The 24,131-nt window shown below is 44.6% G+C and overlaps 1 protein-coding gene across 2 annotated transcripts in view; it reads right to left on the bottom strand.

Moving 5' to 3' along the window:
• CFH (complement factor H) overlaps nucleotides 1–24,131 on the bottom strand; it is a 906,401-nt gene that overhangs the window by 682,123 nt on the left and 200,147 nt on the right. For both annotated transcript variants that reach the window (XM_069737284.1, XM_069737285.1), the window contains exon 8: nucleotides 21,131–21,313. In XM_069737284.1, the coding sequence (XP_069593385.1) occupies nucleotides 21,131–21,313 (183 nt within the window). The remainder of the gene's footprint in view (nucleotides 1–21,130; nucleotides 21,314–24,131) is intronic.

Here is a 24,131-nt window from a genome sequence, read left to right as displayed (position 1 = left end):
TACACCTTTGGCCAAGAATAAGCCTCAGTACTGGGCCCAGCTGACCATGTGCATGGCTCCTGCACATCAGGAAGTTATTCGCTTTCTGGTACTGCATAATTTGCATGATGTGGTCGTGTTGGGGTTGCCATGGCTACAAACCCATAATCCAGTATTGGATTGGAACTCTATGTCGGTAACCAGCTGGGGTTGTCAGGGAGTACATGGTGATGTTCCATTTTTGTCTATTTCGTCATCCATTCCTTCTGACATCCCAGAGTTCTTGTCGGACTTTCAGGATGTATTTGAAGAGTCCAAGTCTGATGCCCTACCTCCGCATAGGAATTGTGATTGTGCTATCGATTTGATTCCTGGTAGTAAATTCCCTAAGGGTCGTTTATTTAATTTGTCCGTACCTGAACACACCGCTATGCGCAGTTATGTGAAGGAGTCCCTGGAGAAGGGACATATTCGCCCATCGTCGTCACCATTGGGAGCAGGGTTCTTTTTTGTAGCCAAGAAGGATGGTTCGCTAAGACCGTGTATTGATTACCGCCTTCTTAATAAGATCACTGTTAAGTTTCAGTATCCCTTGCCATTGATTTCTGACTTGTTTGCTCGGATTAAGGGGGCTAGTTGGTTTACTAAGATTGATCTTCGTGGTGCGTATAATCTGGTGAGAATCAGGCAGGGAGATGAATGGAAAACGGCATTTAATACGCCCGAGGGTCATTTTGAGTATCTGGTGATGCCGTTCGGACTTGCCAATGCTCCATCTGTTTTTCAGTCTTTTATGCATGACATTTTCCGTGAGTATCTGGATAAATTCTTGATTGTTTACTTGGATGACATTTTGATCTTCTCAGATGATTGGGAGTCTCATGTGAAGCAAGTCAGAATGGTTTTCCAGGTACTGCGTGCTAATTCCTTGTTCGTGAAGGGATCAAAGTGTCTCTTCGGTGTGCAGAAAGTTTCATTTTTGGGGTTCATCTTTTCCCCTTCTACTATCGAGATGGATCCGGTTAAGGTTCAGGCCATCCAGGATTGGACTCAGCGACATCTCTAAAAAGTCTGCAGAAATTCCTGGGCTTTGCTAATTTTTATCGTCGCTTCATCTGTAATTTTTCTAGCATTGCCAGACCATTGACCGATTTGACCAAGAAGGGTGCTGATTTGGTTAATTGGTCTTCTGCTGCCGTGGAAGCTTTTCAGGAGTTGAAGCGTCGTTTTTGCTGTGCCCCTGTGTTGTGTCAACCTGATGTTTCTCTTCCGTTCCAGGTCGAGGTTGATGCTTCTGAGATTGGTGCAGGGGCGGTTTTGTCACAGAGAGGTTCTGGTTGCTCAGTGTTCAAACCATGTGCTTTCTTTTCCAGGAAATTTTCTGCTGCTGAGCGTAATTATGATGTGGGCAACCGAGAGTTGCTGGCCATGAAGTGGGCATTCGAGGAGTGGCGTCATTGGCTTGAGGGTGCAAAGCATCGCGTGGTGGTTTTGACTGATCATAAGAACCTTACTTATCTTGAGTCTGCCAAGCGCTTGAATCCTAGACAGGCCCGTTGGTCGTTATTTTTTGCTCGTTTTGATTTTGTGATTTCATACCTTCCGGGCTCTAAAAATGTGAAGGCGGATGCTCTGTCTAGGAGTTTTGTGCCCGACTCTCCGGGGTTATCTGAGCCGGCGAGTATCCTCAAGGAAGGAGTCATTGTGTCTGCCATCTCCCCTGATTTGCGGAGAGTGTTGCAGAAATTTCAGGCTAATAAACCTGATCGTTGTCCGGCCGAGAAACTGTTCGTCCCTGATAGGTGGACTAGTAAAGTTATCTCTGAACTTCATTGTTCGGTGCTGGCCGGTCATCCAGGAATCTTTGGTACCAGGGAGTTGGTTGCTAGATCCTTCTGGTGGCCATCTCTGTCACGGGATGTGCATGCTTTTGTGCAGTCCTGTGGAATTTGTGCTAGGGCTAAGCCCTGCTGTTCACGTGCCAGTGGGTTGCTTTTGCCCTTGCCGGTCCCGAAGAGGCCTTGGACACATATTTCGATGGATTTCATTTCTGACCTTCCCGTTTCTCAAAAAATGTCGGTCATTTGGGTGGTCTGTGATCGCTTTCCTAAAATGGTCCATCTGGTGCCCTTGGTTAAATTGCCTTCCTCCTCTGATTTGGTGCCTTTGTTCTTCCAGCATGTGGTTCGTTTACATGGCATTCCTGAGAATATTGTTTCTGACAGAGGTTCCCAGTTTGTCTCGAGGTTCTGGCGAGCCTTTTGTGGTAGGATGGGCATTGACCTATCTTTCTCCTCGGCCTTCCATCCTCAGACTAATGGCCAGACCGAACGAACCAATCAGACCTTGGAAACATATCTGAGATGTTTTGTTTCCGCTGACCAGGATGATTGGGTGTCATTTTTGCCGTTGGCTGAGTTCGCCCTTAATAATCGGGCCAGCTCGGCTACCTTGGTCTCTCCATTTTTCTGCAATTCTGGGTTCCATCCTCGTTTCTCTTCAGGACAGGTTGAGTCTTCGGACTGTCCTGGTGTGGATTCTGTGGTGGACAGGTTGCAGCAGATCTGGACTCAGGTAGTGGACAATTTGACCTTGTCCCAGGAGAAGGCTCAGCTTTTTGCTAATCGCAGACGCCGTGTGGGACCCCGACTTCGTGTTGGGGATCTGGTTTGGTTATCTTCTCGTCATATTCCTATGAAGGTTTCCTCTCCTAAATTTAAACCTCGTTTTATTGGTCCGTATAGGATTTCTGAGATTCTCAATCCGGTGTCTTTTCGTCTGATCCTCCCAGACTCCTTTTCCATACATAATGTATTCCATAGGTCGTTGTTGAGGAGATACGTGGCACCTATGGTTCCATCTGTGGAGCCTCCTGCCCCTGTTTTGGTGGAGGGGGAATTGGAGTATATTGTGGAGAAGATTTTGGATTCTCGTGTCTCTAGACGGAAACTCCAGTATCTGGTCAAATGGAAGGGTTATGCTCAGGAAGATAATTCCTGGGTTTTTGCCTCTGATGTCCATGCCCCAGATCTTGTTCGTGCCTTTCATGTGGCTCATCCTGGTCGGCCTGGGGGTTCTGGTGAGGGTTCGGTGACCCCTCCTCAAGGGGGGGGTACTGTTGTGAATTCTGTGGCTGAGTTCACTTCTGTGGTCACAAGTGGTATTGCAGTCTCTGGGCTTCCTCCCTCAGGTGTTTTGGTGAGCTCGTTGGCTGCCTTGCTATTTAGCTCTACCTGAGTCTGTCTTCCTTGCTCCTTGTCAATGTTCCAGTGTTGGATCTGAGCTACTGCATCTTTCCTTGGGCCTGCTGCTCTGCTAGATAAGTGCTTCTAGTTTGTTTTCTGTTTTTTCTGTCCAGCTTGCTATTAATTTTTGCTGGAAGCTCTGAGAAGCAAAGGGGTGCACCGCCGTGCTGTTAGTTCGGCACGGTGGGTCTTTTTGCCCCTTTGCGTGGTTTTCGTTTTAGGGTTTTTTGTAGACTGCATAGTTCTCTTTGCTATCCTCGCTCTGTCTAGAATATCGGGCCTCACTTTGCTGAATCTATTTCATTCCTACGTTTGTCTTTTCATCTTGCTAACAGTCATTATATGTGGGGGGCTGCCTATTCCTTTGGGGTATTTCTCTGAGGTAAGTCAGGCTTGTATTTCTATCTTCAGGCTAGTCAGCTCCTCAGGCAGTGCCGAGTTGCATAGGTAGTGATAGGCGCAATCCACTGCTGCTTATAGTTGTGTGAGGATAGATCAGGTACTGCAGTCTACAGAGATTCCACGTCTCAGAGCTCGTCCTATTGTTTTTGGTTATTGCCAGATCTCTGTATGTGCGCTGATTACTGCACGCTGTGTTGCCTGATTGCCAGCCATAACAGCAGACTGCTTGTTGAGCAAGTTTTTTTTTTGTAATCGTTTGGCTGTCAATGCCTCCAAGCTTTGATGCGGCAGGGTTCTTTTATGTTGTATTTCAAATTTGGCTATTTCTTCGTAAAGGTTGTGCATTATCCTTTTGCATTGTTTGTTGAGGTGGGAAGCCATAGAAATCAGTTCACCCCTCACTACTGCTTTGTGGGCCTCCCACACAAATGGGAAGCTTACCTCTGGAGTGTCATTAATCCTAAAGAAATCAATGATTGTGCATCAAATTTATTGTTTATTAGGGTCTGAAGTTAGGATTGAGTCATTTAGCCTCCATGTGTGATGTATAGAGTGAGATTTTGAAGTTGAAATGCAGACTGAAACTATTGAATGGTCAGAGTGAATCGAGGGGAGTATCTCCACTTTGCAGGTTTTAGACAACAAAGGCCTTGGAAGGAAAACTTATTCAATTCTGTGGTAAGAATTACGGCGATATGAGAAAAAAGTGAAGTCAATATCATTGGGATGTAGATGCCGCCATATATCAACTAATGAGAGAGTATGAAATGATTTATCGTAATAATATTTTGGTATGAAATCTGGCATTTGCTTGTGATCGAGTCTAGGATAGTATTCAATGGTTAGATCTCCTCTAGAAATTGGTGTGCCCTCTAAAAAAAGGGGAACTGATTTAGTTTGAAGGTGATCCAAAAAGGCCTTTCACGAAGATGTATCTCCCTTCAGCGTCAACTAACGAATCAGTTAGAAGAAAAGGATATTCTTATCAAACGCAATTGACACTCCTCTAGAACCCTTCTGGGGGATGTAGCATGATACCACTGGTTATAATGTGATCTATCAAAAGAGGGAAGTTTCTCACTTTGGAAATCGTTTTCTTGCAGGAGGAGAATATTAAAAAAGTTTCCTTTCTGAACCTATTCTGTGTCTGGGATCTCGAAATAGGTGAATTTAGGTCATGGGTATTGAAGCTTGCTCGCTTAAGAATAACTATTAGTCTCCATAAGAGAGAGAGTGAATGTGCAGACCTTTAGTCTGTAATGCAACCAAACCAGACCAAGGGAGAAAGGGTGGAAAGGATGTCAAAGAATAATTGGGGTACAGGGACATTAAAACTAAAATGACGGGGGTGGTATACAAATCTCGACAAGTGCCGTAAACATTAACAGAAACCATGTTGATATGGAATGTTTATCATTGAGGGGAGAGATGTGGTGGTGCCAATGCCATGGACTCTGTATTTAATCAATCTTCTCCAGACCCATGAGGCAGTACCTGTCCGCCTACCTGAGCCTATAAGAAGGCTAAAGGGGAAATCAGGCAAGCTCTATAGGAAGGGAGACATTGGTCTATTAGTGAACAAAGCTCAAACACAGGTGGAATATTTGGAGACTATTAGAGTCAAATGGCTCTAGCCATATCTAAGCACCTCTATCTGAAAAAGAGAGAAGAAAATAACAAACAAATAACAATGAGAACATAACAAAATTTAAGCATTTCTATCATTACAGGTCTACCAGGCCTGGAAATGGAAATTCTGCAAACAGGTCAAATCCAGTACCCAGTCCATTAATTCATCCATTCTCGTCGACCGGTGATATGGGTTAGAGCTTCATTATTTTGCACTTGTCTTGATGGGCTCTTGCAGGTTTGACTATGCTCCAAGATGTTGGCTAGGGTAAAGAATTCAAGGAAGGTGTAAAGTGGTATATTTCCAAATCTGGGTTTTTTCCAGGGTGATCCCCAGCAGACTTCTGCAGAGGTCCTAGCTTGAATACGCTTATCTTTGGCTGTAATTGCAATACCAAAGAGATATAGCCAACGGTATTGACACTGATTATGATGCAAGACTTCCATGAAAGGTTTCCATAGGTGTCTCTTATTGAGCGTTGATACCGCTAGGTCTTGGAAGATCAAAATCGGTGAGTCCTCAAATACAATATTTTATGTTTCTCTTGACCGTCTTAATATTAGGTCCTTTGACCTAATGACAGACTGGAGTGGTGCAAGAGAGTCCTTAGTGCGATAGTCCAAAAAGCAGCAACTGACATCCCGTGGGGGTTCTCGTAATTTAGGCTGGGGTTTTAACCCCTTAAGCCTCGAGGGTGGTTTGCACATAAATGACCGGGCCAATTTTTACAATTCTGACCACTGTCCCTTTATGAGGTTATAAGTCTGGAACCATTCAATGGATCTTGGCGATTCTGAGAATGTTTTGTGACATACTCTACTTCATGATAGTGGTAAAATTTATTTGATATTACCTGCATTTATTTGTGAAAAAAATGGATATTTTCCAACTTTGAATTTTTATGCTCTTAAATCACAGAGATATGTCACCCAAAATTCTTAATACGTAACATTTCCCACATCAGAACAATTTTGGAAACAAAATATTTTTTTTATTAGGGAGTTATAAGGGTTAAAATTGACCAGCAATTTCTCATTTTTACAACAAAATTTAAAAAAACTTTTTTTTTAGGGACCACCTCACATTTGAAGTCACATTTAGGGGTCTATATAGCAAAAAATACCCAAAAGTGACACCATTCTAAAAACTGCACCCCTCAAGATGATCAAAACCACATTCAAGAAGTTTATTAACCCTACAGGTGCTTCACGAGAGCTAAAGCAATGTTGAAGGAAAAAATGAAAATGTAACTTTTCAGTCACAAAAAAGATCTATTAGCAACAATTTTTTTTTATTTTCCCAAAGGTAACAGGAGAAATTGGACTGCAAAAGTTGTCCAATTTGTCCTGAGTTGCTGATACCCCATATGTGGGGGGAATCTCTGTTTTGGTGCATGGCAGGGCTCGGAAGGGAAGGAGCGTCGTTTGATTATTTGAACCTAAAATTGGCTGGAATTGCTATCGGACGCCATGTTGCACTTGACGAGCCCTTGATGTGCCTAAATAGTAGAAACCCCCCACAAGTGACCCTATTTTGGAAACTAGACCCCCTAAGGAACTTATCTAGATGTGTTAAGAGCACTTTGAACCCCCAGGGCCTTCACAGAAGTTTATAACGCCCAGGTGTGAAAATAAAAAATCATATTTTTTACACAAACATGATTGTTTAGTCCCCAATTTTTTTATTTTCCAAAAGGTAACAGGAGAAATTGGACCACCGATGTTGTTGTCCAATTTGTCCTGAGTATGCTCGTACCCCACATGTGGGAGAAAACTGCTGTTTGGGCACACGCCAGGGCTCGGAAAGGAAGTAGTGACCTTTTGGAATGCAGGCTTTAATGGAATGTTCTGCGGCCGTCATGTTCCGTTTGACGAGCCCCTGATGTTCCTAAACAGTGGAAACCCCCCACAAGTGACCCCAATTTAGAAACTAGTCCCCCTAAGGAACTTGTCTAAATGTGTGGTGAGTACTTTGAACCCCCACGTGTTTTACTAAAGTTTATAACGCCCAGGTGTGAAAATAAAAAATCCTATTTTTTGCCCACAAAAATGATCTTTTAGTCCCCGATTTTTGAATTTCGCAAGGGTAACAGGAGATATCGGACTGCCAATATTGTTGTACAATTTGTCCTGAGTACTCTGGTACCCCATATTTGGGAAAAAACTGTTTGCGCACACGTTGGGGCTAGAAAGGGAAGTACTGACGTTTTAAAATGCAGATTTTGACGGAATCATCTGCGGGCGTCATGTTCCGTTTGCCCAGCCCCTGATGTGCCTAAACAGGAAAAAAAACCACAAGTGACAACATTTTGGAATGTAGACCCCTAAAGAACTTACGTAGGTGTGCCTCTGTTTCCTGTTAATTAGTAGTGCGTGGAGGTGTGGTACAATTTAAAGCAATCCTTCATACATAGGCCAGGTTTTTCGGGGCAGGTGTCGCATTAATAGATGGTGTCCTTGCGTATTCCTCTTTTGTAGGACACTTGGCACCTTTTTTGCGGCTTACCTTTTCTTCCAGTTGGCAGGACCACGCCAGGAAAATGCTGACCTGGTACGATACGTGCACCTTCAGTTCCAGAAGTACTGGGGCCCGCTCCTTCCCTCGTGCCAAACATCAGGGCCTTAACCACTACTTCCCGGAAATGAAGGTACGACATATCGGTGTTGCGCGCATATCATGACAGCAGGAAAGCGTTCAGCATTTCCATTTGTACAATGTGCACGGACAGCTTTTTATACCACACCCTGACCTTTCTCAAAGCATTTTACGGTTGGAGGAGTTGATCAGAGAGATCAATGCCTCCTATGTTTTTGTTGTACCCCAGTACACAGGTCGGTTTGCTGACCTCTGTAGAGGTACCCCTTACAGTGCTCAGGGTGCTGCCATCACCGTGTATGGTGGTCAATAGAAGGACATCCCTTTTATCCTTGTACTTGACCATCAGCAGGTGGTTGCTACATTGGGCTTTGCTCTCACCTTTTCTGAGAGTCTGCCCAAGTAGCATCTTTGGGAGGCCTCTCTGATATTTGCGGGCAGTACCGCAGGCTGCGGTACCTTGCGCATACAGAGATTTGTAGAGTGGGATGCTGGTATAAAGGTTATTGGTATAGAGGTGATAACCTTTATCCAGCAGTGGGTGCCCCAAATCCCACACAATTTTCCCACTCGCTCCCAGGATAGAAGGACACTCAGGCGGTTCAATCCTGGTGTTCTTCCCTTCGTACACTCTAAAGCTGTAGGTGCACCCTGAGGTACTCTCACACAGCTTGTTGAGTTTGATTCTGTACCTGGCCCTCTTGCTGGGCAGGTATTGATGGAATCTTAGCCGCTCCTTAAAATGAATTAAAGACTCATCCATGCAGATGTCCCTTTGAGGCATGTACACTTCAGCAAACGTTTTGTTGAAGTGTTCGATGACTAGCCGAACTTTGAACAGACGGTCAAAGTTGGGGTCATATCGGGCGGGACACCGTGCATTATCGTAGTAATGCAATAACTTATGGATGGTCTCAAAACGTATCCGAGTCATGACCATTCGGAGCACTGGAGTGTTATATAAAATATCAACACTCCAATATTGCCGAAGTTCAGGCTTCTTCGGGATCCACATGTGGAGGACCAGGCCCCTGTGAGCTCTCACTATTTCAATGTGGAAGGGGTCCTCTTGGGACAGTATTTTAGAGAATATCTCTATCAGAGACAGAGCTTCAGCTACGACTGATTCAGGGATGCCCTTTTTCCTCAGGTTATTCCTTCTTTCTTTATTTTCATGGTCTTCAGGAATAGAATATATTTGGTTGATATGTCCTCCTTGACTCTGTGAGCATGCTATAACAGTGTTGGATTGTTGGATTAAGATAGAGTTGGAGGCCTCGAGCACATCCACCCTATGGCCTATTTGTGAAATTTCTTACTTGATGTCAGACAAGTCTTTAACAACCGGTCCTAGAGATTTAGCGAGTATACTTTTTATAAAGGACCTGCATATGGGCTGTTCTCCCATGGTTCTGCTATCTTCCATTTCACTTTCCATTGCAGAGTCAGAGTCACTAGGAGAGTGTAAGCCCATGGACTCTGGGGATTTGGACATGGATGAAGCATTTTTTGCTTGCTTTTTTAAGAAATTTATTCAAGCCCATTTGAGTTAGGGGAGCATTAGATCTAGAAGTAGCTCCTGAGGCTCTATTGCCAATCTTGACCATTGTAAATGTGGCACCCCTAGGGGTATTTGCCACAAAAATAGTTACTGACAATAAATACAAATACTAAGATAGCAAAACTGCACTACCACCTCCGGCCAGAAGGGGGAGCTCCAGAGACTTCCCTTGATCCATTCTGGTCTGAGAGAAGAAATGGCAGTTGGGCTAAGGAGCTGAAAGTGAGAGGTCATGCAGTTGAATCTCTAACAGCCCTGTGACTGTTCCCAGGCCTAAATCACCAGCCTGAGGAGAAGAGGGATAAAGAAAAAGGACATTGTGAGAACCGGGTAGCATTAATCACTACCCAGAACAGGCGCAAAGACGGATACCGGATCCGTGACTGTATTCATTATATATAATACAGCAACCGGAAAAACGTGAGGTGATATCAGCTTCACTAGGGCCGGACGCAGCAACAGACACAGAGTTCAGCGGTACTCCCGGAGGGGGTAAGCCGATAAAAGGACTTGGGTTGCCCGTCGAACCAGGACCCGGAGGGGACTGATTGGGCCGGCAGCCAGTTCACATACAGCAGCAGGGCCACACAGAAATTGCGCACAATAAGAGGCGAAGACCCCGGCAGGGTCAAAGTAACTCAGAGTTCCCATACAGACTCCGGTGACAGGACTGGTTGTAAATCCTTTTATGTTAAAGTAAACTGGTTAAACGTTTCAGTGCCTCAGTCTTTCATTTGGACAATAGCCATCTATCCAGGATCGGGATCGTCACCGCTGGGAGAACCTGCTGCTGATCAAGTAAGTGCCTGTCCCCTCACGATACCCCTTACACTGTGCATTGCCTGAGGCCACAGCACCGGGTCAAGCCACCCGTGACATCCCCCTCAAGAGACAGACCCCATTGGTCCGGTGCTGGGTATCCCGGTCTCCTGGGCGTCACATTTGGCGTCACGAACAGGATCTAGCCAGCCCGTATACCGGGTATTGTGTGCCGTGATTGGAGCCCAAAACTGTGAAAACTTGGATGAAAAATCTTGAAAATTGACTTTATTAAAGAAAATTCCATTCCCCATTGAAAACTATTAAAAGTGACTTTTCCCCATTGGTTATAATGAAGTAAAGATGGCCGCCATCCCCTGAGGTGATCACCTCATGACAGTTGGGCACGAGACTGTTGGTTGAGCTGCGCCATCACCTGAGCCCCAGTCTGACTGAAAAACTTCAGAATCCGCCATTACAGTGCGTGCGGCGGGCGGGAGCAGCAGGGGGCGTGTCATTGTGGGCGGCACCAAGCTGAGCGCTCTGACGTCAGAGCAAGGGGAAAACCGATCCTGCTGCACAGCGGAATGAATCTACACTATCCCGACGGAAGTGGAGGACCGGAAGCGTCCGGATTAACTAAGGGGGCACAGTATGTCGCAGCACGGAGACGCCGCAGCACCCGGCGATGCTAATGCAGCTGAAAGACAGAGTGTTGATAGAGAGTCCGGTAGCGCAGCGGTGCAAGGAGTGATGCCCATCATGCCGGTGCTGATGCCATATACCCCAGGTGGCCCATGGCTTCCAATGTATGAAGGTGAGCCTAATACCCTTGACGATTTCAGAGAAAAGATGTTGGCCCATTTTGACATGTTCCCCGTGGGTGAAGCTCAGCGTGTTAGTCTCCTGATGATGCAGTTAAGTGGCCATGCTAAGCGAGAAGTCACAGCATGGGCAGCTGACCTAAAAGGCACTGTTGAACGCATATTTGCTGGATTAAAAGCTACATTTGAAACCACTGCCAGCAGCAAAGCTAAAGTACGATTCTTTAATTGCAAACAAAAAGCTAATGAGGGCGTGAGAGACTTTGCCTTAAACCTGCAGGAAGCCCTTAAATCACTTACACTGGCTGAACCCATTTTTAACACCGGAGCGGATAAACTGCTAAGAGATCAATTTATTGATGGACTCTACACCCCTTCTCACCGGGGACATGTGAGCATGTTTGTTTTTAAGAACCCTGAATTGACATTTGCCCAATTAAAGGAGAGCGTTATACGTCTCCAGCTGGCAGAGGCACCTCGGGATCAGGAGCCTGCGCAACTCATGGCAGAGGCTCCTCAACAACATGGAGTACCAGTGACATCAGCTATGTCCGGGGCCATTGCTAAGCCCCTGGGGCCCAGTACTAATGAGGCTCTTCAACAAAAGCTTGACTCTTTAACTGATGTTGTTGCTTCAATGGCTAAAACCATGCAGGAGATGAGAGGACCCAAGATGGAGTTGGCAAACCGTAGAGAAGATGTTCCATGGATGAGACCCCGGAGATACCCGACATGGAGAGGACGACCCCGCGACCGCTACCAACCGGATGGACAGCCCATTTGCCACCGTTGCCAGCAGCCAGGCCACTTTGCACGAGATTGTGATTTAAACGGGAATCCCCTGGGAATGCGGGCCACTTCGCAGGAATGAACTTTCAAGGCCCAACACCCTGGCACGACAGGTACATCGGAGGACGACCCATTATCCCTATCGTGCTGGATGGAATGCCCCTCAACGCTTTGCTGGACACAGGTTCCCAGATTTCATCTATACCGTATATCCTTTATAAGAGGTACTGGGCTGATGCAGATATTGATAAAGGGCCCTCTGATGTTGAACTAGATATATGGGCCAGTAATGGTAAGTTGGCACCGAAACTAGGATTCAGGGAGATGACCATAAAGATTGGTAAAGTAGAATTGAAGAAACAGGGTATAATTGTTGTTGATGTTGACCGGCGGAACTGTGAACCAACTGTATTGATAGGAATGAATGTGTTAGAGAACTGCTTTTCCGAAGTCATTTCTGTCTTACAGCAAATTGCTGAAACTGCCCAAACCTGCCAGCAGAGAGTTCTCCGGAGGGAAATAAAAGTATTGATGTTAAGGCAACAGGTAGAAGTTGCAGGTGGAGAAATCGGCAGTGTGAGGGTAAGTGATCCAACGTCTATTGTAATCCCACCAAAAACAGAAATGCTGGTATGGTGTAGAGCAGCCATTCGTACTAAGGGACGAGATTATCAAGCCTTAATAGAACCAGTGTACACCGACAGCAGGCCCACTATACTCACAGCACGAGGGGTAGTTGAGGTACACCGAGGACGGGTGCCGGTACGACTTTTGAACTGTGGAGAGGAAGAGGTCACTTTGCCAAGGTATGCTACAGTGGCAAAGCTATATACTGTTGACAACAATGCCATCACAACCATTGAGCCCTTAGAACCAACCTATCAGGTGGAAGGCAACGGCTCAGATGGAGAATTGGAGGATTGGTGCCAACAGCTACACGTGGGCATAAATTCAACACCTACCCATCAAAAACAAGGGGTGTATAGGCTAGTGATGGAATATGAACAAGTCTTCAGTAAACACCCATTGGACTTCGGACGGATAGAAGGGGTAGAACACACAATCCCCACCGGTGACCATCCCCCAATAAAAGAAAGATATAGACCCATACCGCCCGCTCACTATCAATGTGCAAAAGATATGCTGAGGGAGATGAAACAGGCCAGGGTAATAAGAGACAGCTGTAGCCCCTGGGCGGCCCCTCTGGTGATTGTCAAAAAAAAAGACGGAACCATGAGAATGTGCGTAGACTACCGGCAGATTAATAACATCACCCATAAAGATGCCTACCCCTTGCCTAGGATAGAAGAGTCCTTGACTGCTTTGAAATCTGCTAATTATTTTTCCACCTTAGACTTAACAAGCGGGTATTGGCAAGTCCCTGTGGCTGAGAGAGATAAGGAAAAGACGGCATTCACCACACCAATGGGTCTAAGTGAATTTAATCGCATGCCGTTCGGACTCTGCAATGCATCCGGTACCTTCCAGCGGCTGATGGAATGCTGCCTCGGACACAAGAACTTCGAGACCGTCCTCCTGTACCTAGATGATGTGATCGTCTACTCAAAGACTTACGAACAACACTTAAAAGACCTGGCAGAAGTGTTTGAAGCCTTATCCAGGTATGGCATGAAAATCAAGCCATCCAAATGTCACCTTCTCAAGCCAAAGGTACAGTACCTGGGACACATCGTGAGTTCGGAGGGAGTAACACCGGATCCCGAGAAAATAGCCGCCATAAGGGATTGGCCGAGACCTACCAGCGCAAAAGAAGTGAGGCAATTCCTGGGATTGGTGGGTTACTATCGCAGATTTATAAAAGGATTTACCAAGTTGGCAGCACCCTTGCAAGACGCCTTGGTAGGGCAGACGAAGAAACCTTCAAACCGAAACCCTCCTTTCCAGTGGAACGACGAAAGGGAAGACTCCTTTGAACAACTAAAGAAGGCACTAACCGGAGAGGAGGTTCTGGCATACCCAGATTACCATCAGCCTTTCATCCTCTACACCGATGCCAGTAATGTGGGACTAGGAGCGGTACTGTCACAAAAGCAAGGAGGTCAGGAGAAAGTCATCGCCTTTGCAAGTAGAAAGCTCCGGCCTACTGAAAGAAATCCAGAAAATTATAGCTCCTTCAAATTGGAACTACTGGCAGTAGTTTGGGCTGTGACTGAACGTTTCAAACACTATCTGACCGCTGCAGAATTTATTGTCTATACTGACAACAATCCGTTGACCCTCCTGGACACAGCCAAATTAGGTGCGTTATAACAGCGATGGATAGCCCGGTTATCTAATTACAACTTCAAGATCAAGTATCGAGCAGGTCGCAAGAATGGAAATGCCGATGCCCTATCCCGGATGCCACACTTGAAAGATGTAGAAGAAGAAACGGGGGAGCTTGAAGAAATTGAACTACCAGCCTCCATCATCCCAAGGCAAAACATCATCAGTCAAGTACCTATCAGAAACAACAAGAGGTGAATTTTAATCCATTAGCACACCATAGATGGGCTGACACCCAAGACAGCAATCCGGCTGTGAAGTTGGTGAAGGAACTGTTAACTGAGCAAAGTGCATATCCCGATGAGGATGCCCCAGAAGAGACGCATCAACTCTGGAAAGAGAGAGGCAAAATGTTCCTGTATCAAGGGAAGCTCTGTAGAAGGTACACCAATCCGAAAACACATGAATTGGTTTGGCAGATTATCGTGCCTAAACAAGATGTCAAGATGGTCCTCGAAGCTTACCATAATGGTGCTGGTCACTTTGGTTGGAAAAAGTTAGAAGTACTTCTAAGAGAAAGATTTTATTGGGTCGGGATGAGAAAATCAATCGAACAGTGGTGCAGAAATTGTGGCCCGTGCAACCTCAGAAGAAACGATCAAAAGAACCAAAGAGCACCACTGCAGCCCATAATCACCAAACAACCACTTGAACTTGTAGCCATAGACCACGTGAAGTTAATACCAAGCCGGTCCGGCTATGTCTATGCCTTGACCATCGTGGACCATTATTCACGCTTCTTGGTAGTAGTACCCGTAAAAGATCTGACAGCAAAAACAGCAGCCAAAGCGTTCCAAACGTACTTTTGTAGACCCCATGGATATGCGGAACAGGTTCTCACCGACCAAGGTACAGCCTTTGAATCAGAGATCTTCAGAGAATTCTGTAATATGTATGGTTGCAAAAAGATCCGGACGACGGCCTATCATCCACAAACAAACGGCTTATGCGAGAAGATGAACCATATTGTAATAGACCTACTAAAGACTTTACCTGAGACAGAAAGGAATCAATGGCCAGAGAAATTGCCTGACTTGGTGGATCTGTATAATCATGTCCCGGTGAGCTCCACCAACTGCACCCCAGCTTACCTTATGCGTGCAAGACCCGGCCAATTACCAGTCGATCTAGAAATGGGAATTCTGAAACCAGACGCAGAAGTTCAAGACTCCAATTGGGATATCACACGGCAAAAGCAGTATCGCCAAGTGCAAGAGAGTGTGGAAAGAAGCCTTCAGCAAACTAGAGAAAGACAAGAGCGAACTTTCAACCAGAATGCTCTAGCGACCCCATTAAGACCGGGTGACCAAGTGCTCAAGAGAAATCGTCGAACCAATAAACTGGACAATCAGTGGGAAGCCGTACCCTACACAGTTTTACCAACAAGAATGGATAATCCTAAAATGTGTCTCATTAGCAAAAACGGAGGCTTAACATCTGTACTAGTGTCAAGGGACAATCTTAAATTGTGTCCGGAAACATTGAAAGAGCCAGAAGTTGTCCAGTCAGAACCAGAAGTTATTCAACCCATACAGGTTCAACCAGTAAAGGAAAAACAAGAGGAAATGTATCACACCTGTATAGGAGACTTTCCCAAAACCCTACTAACATACCATGGTGCAGTAGTGGTTCCCATGGTGGCCTTTTACCCAAAACCGAACCCAATACCAGAAGTCCCAAGACAGGAAGAGGCTGACCCCGTACTACAGGAGGTTCCAGACCAGGAAGAACAGATTCCTGATCAGAGTAATCCCATTCACGGTGGACTTGCCAACTCCATAGTCGTGGAATTATCTTTAGCAGAGCGGGCAGATACTACATCCACAGTAGACAGTAGTACACCACATGAAGAGACACCGCTATTACGTAGATCACAGCGTAGTACCCAGGGTCAGTTACCGGCCAGGTATGCAGATTACCAACTATAAAGCTCATAATGTGAATTGTATATATGTTATGCCATATATAGTTAAACAGAAAATGTAGTATAGTCATTGTTATCAGTCTGCAACGTTTAAGCCCAGTACCTACAGAGACTTGTCTGTATGAACTTCTTGCATATTCTTGAACTTGTTATCAGCCCGGAGGCACTAAATCAAAGCTCCGGAAAGACTGCTTTTTGAACTTTGCTTTTTGCTCTTTTTGAACTTTCTTTAGACTTTATATTGAGTACCTTCAAGGGTAGAACTGTATTAATGGACGCTATTTGAAGTGACTTTTTACAGAACTCTTTTTGTTTCCTTGAGCGGTTTTTGTAACTTTTCATTTTTTAGACTCTGTACATATTAATTGTTATTTCAAAATGTTATTGTCCCACAGTCCCAGAGTACTGTTCTTAACTAAGGGGGAATGTGGCACCCCTAGGGGTATTTGCCACAAAAATAGTTACTGACAATAAATACAAATACTAAGATAGCAAAACTGCACTACCACCTCCGGCCAGAAGGGGGAGCTCCAGAGACTTCCCTTGATCCATTCTGGTCTGAGAGAAGAAATGGCAGTTGGGCTAAGGAGCTGAAAGTGAGAGGTCATGCAGTTGAATCTCTAACAGCCCTGTGACTGTTTCCAGGCCTAAATCACCAGCCTGAGGAGAAGAGGGATAGAGAAAAAGGACATTGTGAGAACCGGGTAGCATTAATCACTACCCAGAACAGGCGCAAAGATGGATACCGGATCCGTGACTGTATTCATTATATATAATACAGCAACCGGAAAAACGTGAGGTGATATCAGCTTCACTAGGGCCGGACGCAGCAACAGACACAGAGTTCAGCGGTACTCCCGGAGGGGGTAAGCCGATAAAAGGACTTGGGTTGCCCGTCGAACCAGGACCCGGAGGGGACAGATTGGGCCGGCAGCCAGTTCACATACAGCAGCAGGGCCACACAGAAATTGCGCACAATAAGAGGCGAAGACCCTGCAGGGTCAAAGTAACTCAGAGTTCCCATACAGACTCCGGTGACAGGACTGGTTGTAAATCCTTTTATGTTAAAGTAAACTGGTTAAATGTTTCAGTGCCTCAGTCTTTCATTTGGACAATAGCCATCTATCCAGGATCGGAATCGTCACCGCTGGGAGAACCTGCTGCTGATCAAGTAAGTGCCTGTCCCCTCACGATACCCCTTACACTGTGCATTGCCTGAGGCCACAGCACCGGGTCAAGCCACCCGTGACATCCCCCTCAAGAGACAGACCCCATTGGTCCGGTGCTGGGTATCCCGGTCTCCTGGGCGTCACATAAGACGCTCAAATTCAGCCCCATCAAGTAATTATTTTCGCACCAAACACAGTCCCTCAGTACATGCAGTCAAAGAAAAAAATCAATTTTTAGAGGATGAGAAAGCAGAAAGAGTCCTCTTGTACTTTATGAAGTATTTTTGGGTGCAATTCTGTAACAGATCACTAGATGTCCCTGTTGTCCCAGAGATAGTTTTGATCATGAAAAAATCTGCCCGAAACACCATGTCTGCGAATTGAGATACTGATTTGGCTTTTATCCTAAGTCATATTGCAAGACTCATTAAAGCGTTGATTGTGACTTGTAGGATTGCTACTTTCAACAGGTGGCGCTATAGAGTTAAAGTCCTCTTTTTCTCCTAAGAGGCAATTTTCACATAAAAAATATGGTAATTCCTAATTCCTTTCTCTGCTAACTTTGGATCTTTTGTAGTAGTCTAAAAGCACAGTGAATTAGAGAAATTAAAAAGGAAGCTGAGGTCCAGGAGCTTCCAGGAATATTGGCCAATTAGTTGGAGAGCCTTCCTAGTATGTATTAGTACTTCATGCAATGCAGGGTGTCTTATTTCCTGCCCCCTCCGGTCCCCTCTGTCTCCACTCTTTTAATTCTGTTCAGTCCCCTTTTCCCGATTCTTTATGTTTTTTTTGTTTATAAACTCCTTCCTGGGCAGTAGTGGCTTTTGTGAGGTCGCCCTGTACTACCTGATGAAGTTTGATCTCACCGCTCCGGCCCTCAGCGCTCTGGTGCACTGTTCAATATGGCGCCGGCAAGAGGCAGAAAAACTCTGAGCACTGCCGCCACAGCCTCAGATCTGGCCCGCCTGTATCCCATCCCAGGCGACAGATGTAGGGGAGCATGGAGGGAAAACACCGTGTTCCACATAAGTAATTGCAGCGCATCGACTGCTGGCAGGAGCTTCTCTGCTCATTCAGGGGAGCAGGGGAGGGGAGGTAGAGGAGCTGGAGGCGCGCAGGAGAAGCCCTGCACCGTTCAGTGTACCAGATCCGGGAGCCAAAGGGGGGGTCGTTGGGAGGAGACGGATCCAGCCCGAACAGGCAGGATGGGGGAGGGACGTCCTGTTGGATGGTACCTCTGTGGTGTATATCACTAGCTCTGGTTCGCAGTCAGCAACAGCTCCCTATGTCAAGAAGATGGCACCTGTCTTCTCCCAGTCGGGTCCCCACAGTCTCTCCCACAGCTCAGCCAGAGACATTATGGGGTCACTTTTTGTTACCAGATTCACCCCCAAACGGTGTAGGATGGGTTCAGCCTGGTCCTGGGGATCAGCTTGTATCAAGGTGTTCACTTTTTTCTGTGGTATGCTCTGGGTTTTGCAGGAGCTCTTGTCAGCCATGTCTTATCCCCAGAGCAGCCAGGCCACACACCCCAGGTTACTATTAGTATACTACACACAAATAGCCTGAGGGATTCCCTTTAAAGTGCTTCAATTAGACAGCATAAAAATATGCAAGTTTGCAATTGACTTGCTGTTTCTATGTGTAGAATGTAAGCCCACAAAGGCAGGGTCCTCTCCCCTCTGTACCAGTCTGTCATTGTTAGTTTGTTTACTGTAAGTGATATTTGTATTTTGATTTAACGCCTTCTCATGTACAGCACCATGGAATTAGTGGTGCAATAAAAATAAATAATAATAATAATAACAATATTAATAATAAATAATCTGCTGCCATTTTCCTGCAATGAGAGCTTTTAGCTTTCTTAGTCTGCACATAGTTTTCATGGAACTTGGACACTAATACCCTTTCAGGACCAGGCCAACTGTGGACAGTAGCTACATTCCAGAAGAGAGGTTAACTCCTAACATACTAGCTGCATCCTTCCAGGCTTTTGCTTTTTATATGCCAGTCTGCTGCTCACTTTCTTTCCCCTCCTTCTCAACCTATGCCAGTCTGCTGCTATAAATCTTACAAAATCATTAGCCATTGCAGCTAAAGTGCTCTGTTAATAAAAAATGGAATGCACAACTACACTACACAAATAACATAGGGAAGCTACACTGTAGTGCATCATGGAAGGCATTTATAGTATTCGGAATATTTGACAACATCTTAATATTTCATTTAATTTCTATGGATAACAAAAGGCTGTATAGTTTTACAATGTACTTTCATATCAGTCAATCAATTAATCAGTTTTACATTGGTCTTCATTAGGCCACGATCTCATGCTGAGTATTTGGTGAGTTTTTTTTACTTAAGTATTTGTAAGCCAAAAACAGGAGTGGGCTAATCCGAGGAAAAGTATTAATTGAAAAACGTCACCATCACCACTTCTGCATTTTTCGCACACTCCTGATTTTCTAGTTCTCTAATAACTGACAGCATTTGAATGATCTCATGAACATGGGTGTTATTAGGTCTCGGAACGGACCATATATTGATACTTTATAAAAGATAATGATTTCATAAAGAAAGTGTAAAAGAAATTTATGCAACTTTTAATTCTACAATGAAGCTTAATTGCTTTAACCCCTTCACGACATGCGCTGTACTAGTACAGCGCATGCCGTGTCACCCCCTTTGATGTGGGCTCCGGCGGTGAGCCCACATCAAAGTCGCGACATGTCAGCTGTTTTGCACAGCTGACATGTGCGCGCAATAGCGGCGGGTGAAATCGCTATTCACCCGCCGCTATTAACCTGTTAAATGCCGCTGTCAAACACAGACAGCAGCATTTAACTACCGCATCCGGCCGCGCGGCCGGATATGACGTCATCGCCGACCCCCGTCACATGATCAGGGGTCGGCGATGCATCAGGAAGGTAACCATAGAGGTCCTTGAGACCTCTATGGTTACTGATGCAGGCCTGCTGTGAGCGCCCCCCTGTGGTCGGCGCTCACAGCACACCTGCATTTCAGCTACATAGCAGCGATCTGATGATCGCTGCTATGTAGCAGAGCCAATCAGGCTACGCCAGCTTCTAGCCTCCCATGGAGGCTATTGAAGCATGGCACAAGTAAAAAAAAAATGTTTTTAAAAATATGAAAAAAATATAAAAAATATAAAAGTTTAAATCACCCCCCTTTCGCCCAATCCTAAATAAAACAATAAAAAAAAAATCAAACATACACATATTTGGTATCACCGTGTTCAGAATCACCCGATCTATCAATTAAAAAAAAGCATTAACCTGATCGCTAAACGGCGTAGCGAGAAAAAAATCTGAAACGCCAGAATTACTTTTTTTGGTCGCCGCGACATTGCATTAAAATGCAATAACGGGCGATCAAAAGAACGCATCTGCGCAAAAATGTTATCATTAAAAACATCAGCTCGGCACGCAAAAAATAAGCCCTAAATGGAGATGCTACGGGTATCGGAAAATGGCACTTTTTTTTTTTTTTTTTTTTTAAGCAAAGTTTGGAATTTTTTTTCACCACTTAGATAAAAAATAACCTAGTCATGTTAGGTGTCTATGAACTCGTAATGACCTAGAGAATCATAATGGCAGGTCAGTTTTAGCATTTAGTGAACCTAGCAAAAAAGCCAAACAAAAAACAAGTGTGGGATTGCACTTTTTTTGCAATTTCACCGCACTTGGAATTTTTTTCCCGTTTTCTAGTAAAAGACATGGTAAAACCAATGGTGTCGTTCAAAAGTACAACTTGTCCCGCAAAAAAATAAGCCCTCACATGGCCATATGGACAGAAAAATAAAAAAGTTATGGCTCAGGGAAGGAGGGAAGTGAAAAACGAAACCGCAAAAATGAAAAAGGCTTGAAGGGGTTAAACCAAAATATCTATTTATGTTCAAAATAATCTTTTATTTTCAAGAGAGTTAGCAAACTGGACAAATTCTTACGTAAACATTTTGGTTCAGGAATCCATCCAAAGTTAGTACATTCTGTTCTCCCCCAGTAATCTCTCTGTAGTGACAGATAATTGGTATTACACTTATAATCTATTGTACTTCTAGGACTCCTTGGAAAAAAGTAATCGTAGTAAAGCGCTCCATTTTTAATATCAGGTTCATCACATGTTTTACCTGCAGAAACAAAGTGGAAAAAAGAGAAAATTTAGGTATAAGGATGAAAAAGGTCTGACAACACCTGCTATTAACTAACAAAATCTACGAGTAACTCAAGGGAGGAAATGTCTGACAATGCGAAGAAAATGTGATCCTGATTGACCATCCAAGATACTTGCAATATTTGATAACCTTAATGGATAAGAACTGTAACTATTTTAGAATCTTATTGAAATAAGAAATGTAAGGGTATGTGCACAACAATCAATGCAGGTTTCACGTTGTGTGCTTATGTGGTATCATACTCACACGGCCCAGATGTTATAGTATAGTGGATAGGATTTCAAGAATTCCCATGCCCACTATGCGTCCACAGATGCCAGCGGATTATCCGTGAGACTGACATGTGGCGCGTCTCTTCAGACCACAGCAAGTCAATTTCTCTTAAAGAGATGAAAGTCTCCGCGTGAGAAATTTCATCAATAGAGTGTATTGAACACGGTGAATCCGCTTGGTTCAGTTATCACATGCGGATTCACCTGCATTCTAAAGATGGCAGCGCTTTGGATGCAGTGAACATGCGCTGCGTCCAATGAGATGCTAGTTACTAATCATGTGCATCTGGCCTCAAAGGATGGGAATAAATGTTTATTTTATAAATGTTATTTTTTCATTTTTTTAAACCACTTAATCACACCAATTCACCATTCTACTGACCTGAGGTGTAAGAGAATAATCACTCCATACAGCAAAAATGCAGTGGGTTGTTAGGCTACGTTCACACTAGCGTTGTGCGCCGCTGCGTCGGCGACGCAACGCACAACGCACGCAAAACGCGGCAAAAACGCACGCAAAAACACTGCGTTTTGCGACGCATGCGTCGTTTTTTGCCGAAAGTCGGACACAAGAAAGATGCAACTTGTTGCGTTTTCTTGGTCCGACGCTTGCGGCAAAAAAGACGCATGCGTCGCACAACGCAACAAACAAAAACGCATGCGTCCCCCATGTTAAGTATAGGGGCGCATGACGCATGCGTCGCCACTGCGTCACCGACGCAAATCCGACGCACATAAGCTTAACGCTAATGTGAACGTAGCCTTAATTGTACACATACAGTTGTGTGAAAAAGTGTATGCCCCCTTCCTGATTTCCCATTCTTGTGCATGTTTGTAACACTTAAATGTTCCAGATCACCAAAAAAAAAATATTAGACAAAGATAACACATGTAAACACATACTGCAGTTTATAAATGAAGGTCTTTATTATTAAGGGAAAAAGAAATCCAAACCTACAGGGCCCTATGTGAAAGTGATTTTTCACCCCTTAAAACATAAATGAACTGGGGTTAATCACATCTTTAGGAAGCGGAGCTCAAATTCCATAGCCACACTGAGGCCTGATTACTGCCACACCTGTTCTCAAAGAAATCACTTAAATACAATCTGCCTGACAAAGTGAAGTAGACCAATAGATCCTTAAAAGCTAAATATAATGCCGCGATCCAAATATGTTTTGGAACAAATGAGCAACAAAGCAATTGTGATATATCAGTCTGGAAAAGGTTATAAAGCCATTTTTAAAGTTTTGGAACTCCAGTGAACCACAGTGAGAGCCATTATCCAAAAATGCAAAAACATAGGATAATGATGAACCTTCGCAGGAGTGGCCGGCTGACTAAAACTACCCGAAGCAACTAGTCATCCAAGAATTTTCAAAATACCCCACTGCAATATCTAAAGAACTGCAGGCCTCAGTTGCCTCAGTTAAGGTCAGTTCATGACTACACCATAAAAAGAGACTGGGCACAAATGGCCTGCATGGCAGAATTGGAAGATGAAAACCACCACTGAGCAATAAGAACATAAAGGCTCATCTCATATTTGCCAGAAAACAACTTGGTGATCCCGAACACTTTTGGGACAATACTCTGTGGACTTACGAAGCACAAGTTGAACTTTTTGGACGGTTTATGTTGCTCCATTACATCTGGCATAGAAGTAACACAGAATTTCAGAAAGGTAACATGATACCAACAGTATAATATGGCAGCAGTAGTGGGATGGTTTGAGGCTGTTTTGCTGCTTCAGGACCTAGAAGACTTGCTAGGGTAAATGGAACCATGAATCCTGCTCTCTACTAGAGATGAGTGAATATTTCCAGGTTCGGTTAGATTTTCACAACGGACCTCTGTTCACCAAACAGTTCGTCGAACGTACCCGAACCCCATTTGACTCAATAGGAGGCAAAACCAAATATATAGACAACACCTTAGGGGTGACAAAAAGCTTCCAAAACAGATAAAATTAGGATCAGACACCAGGAAAATTGGCATCAATTGACCCACAGTAGAAATCGGCAAATGGCACAGCAGCAGGCAGTGATTGGCCATGCAGGAGGTATCAGGGTCTGGCCCAGCATTTACAGCTTGGAATTAAAGTTTTAATGAGGACCTGGGGGTTAAGGGAGCGATGTAAGCCTTCTTTGCTGGGAGACCTCACACCTCATGCAACACCTCCATTTTTTTTTAATCCAACCACACTTTTTTTTTATCAACCACTGTAAGAATAGTAACACAGCTAGTTGACTGATCAATTGATCCACAGTAGAACCTGTTATAATGGCACACAAGCAATCAGCCAAGGGCCATGCATTATGTTTCATGTTCTGTCCCAGCATTTACAGCTTGGAATTGAAGTTTCAATTGAGATGAGGTGGGTGAGGGACTAGTGTGAGCCTGCTGTGCTGGGAGCCCTGATACCTCATGCAACATCTTATACATTAATTTTTATCAGCCACACTCAGGTGGCCCAAATATCAGTCTGGAATACCACAAAT

This window comes from Ranitomeya imitator, chromosome 8 (assembly GCF_032444005.1).
Source record: "Ranitomeya imitator isolate aRanImi1 chromosome 8, aRanImi1.pri, whole genome shotgun sequence".
Classification (NCBI taxonomy): Eukaryota; Metazoa; Chordata; class Amphibia; order Anura; family Dendrobatidae; genus Ranitomeya; species Ranitomeya imitator.
Note: the sequence above shows the minus strand (reverse complement) of the source record. Positions and strands in the feature narration are given on the sequence as shown.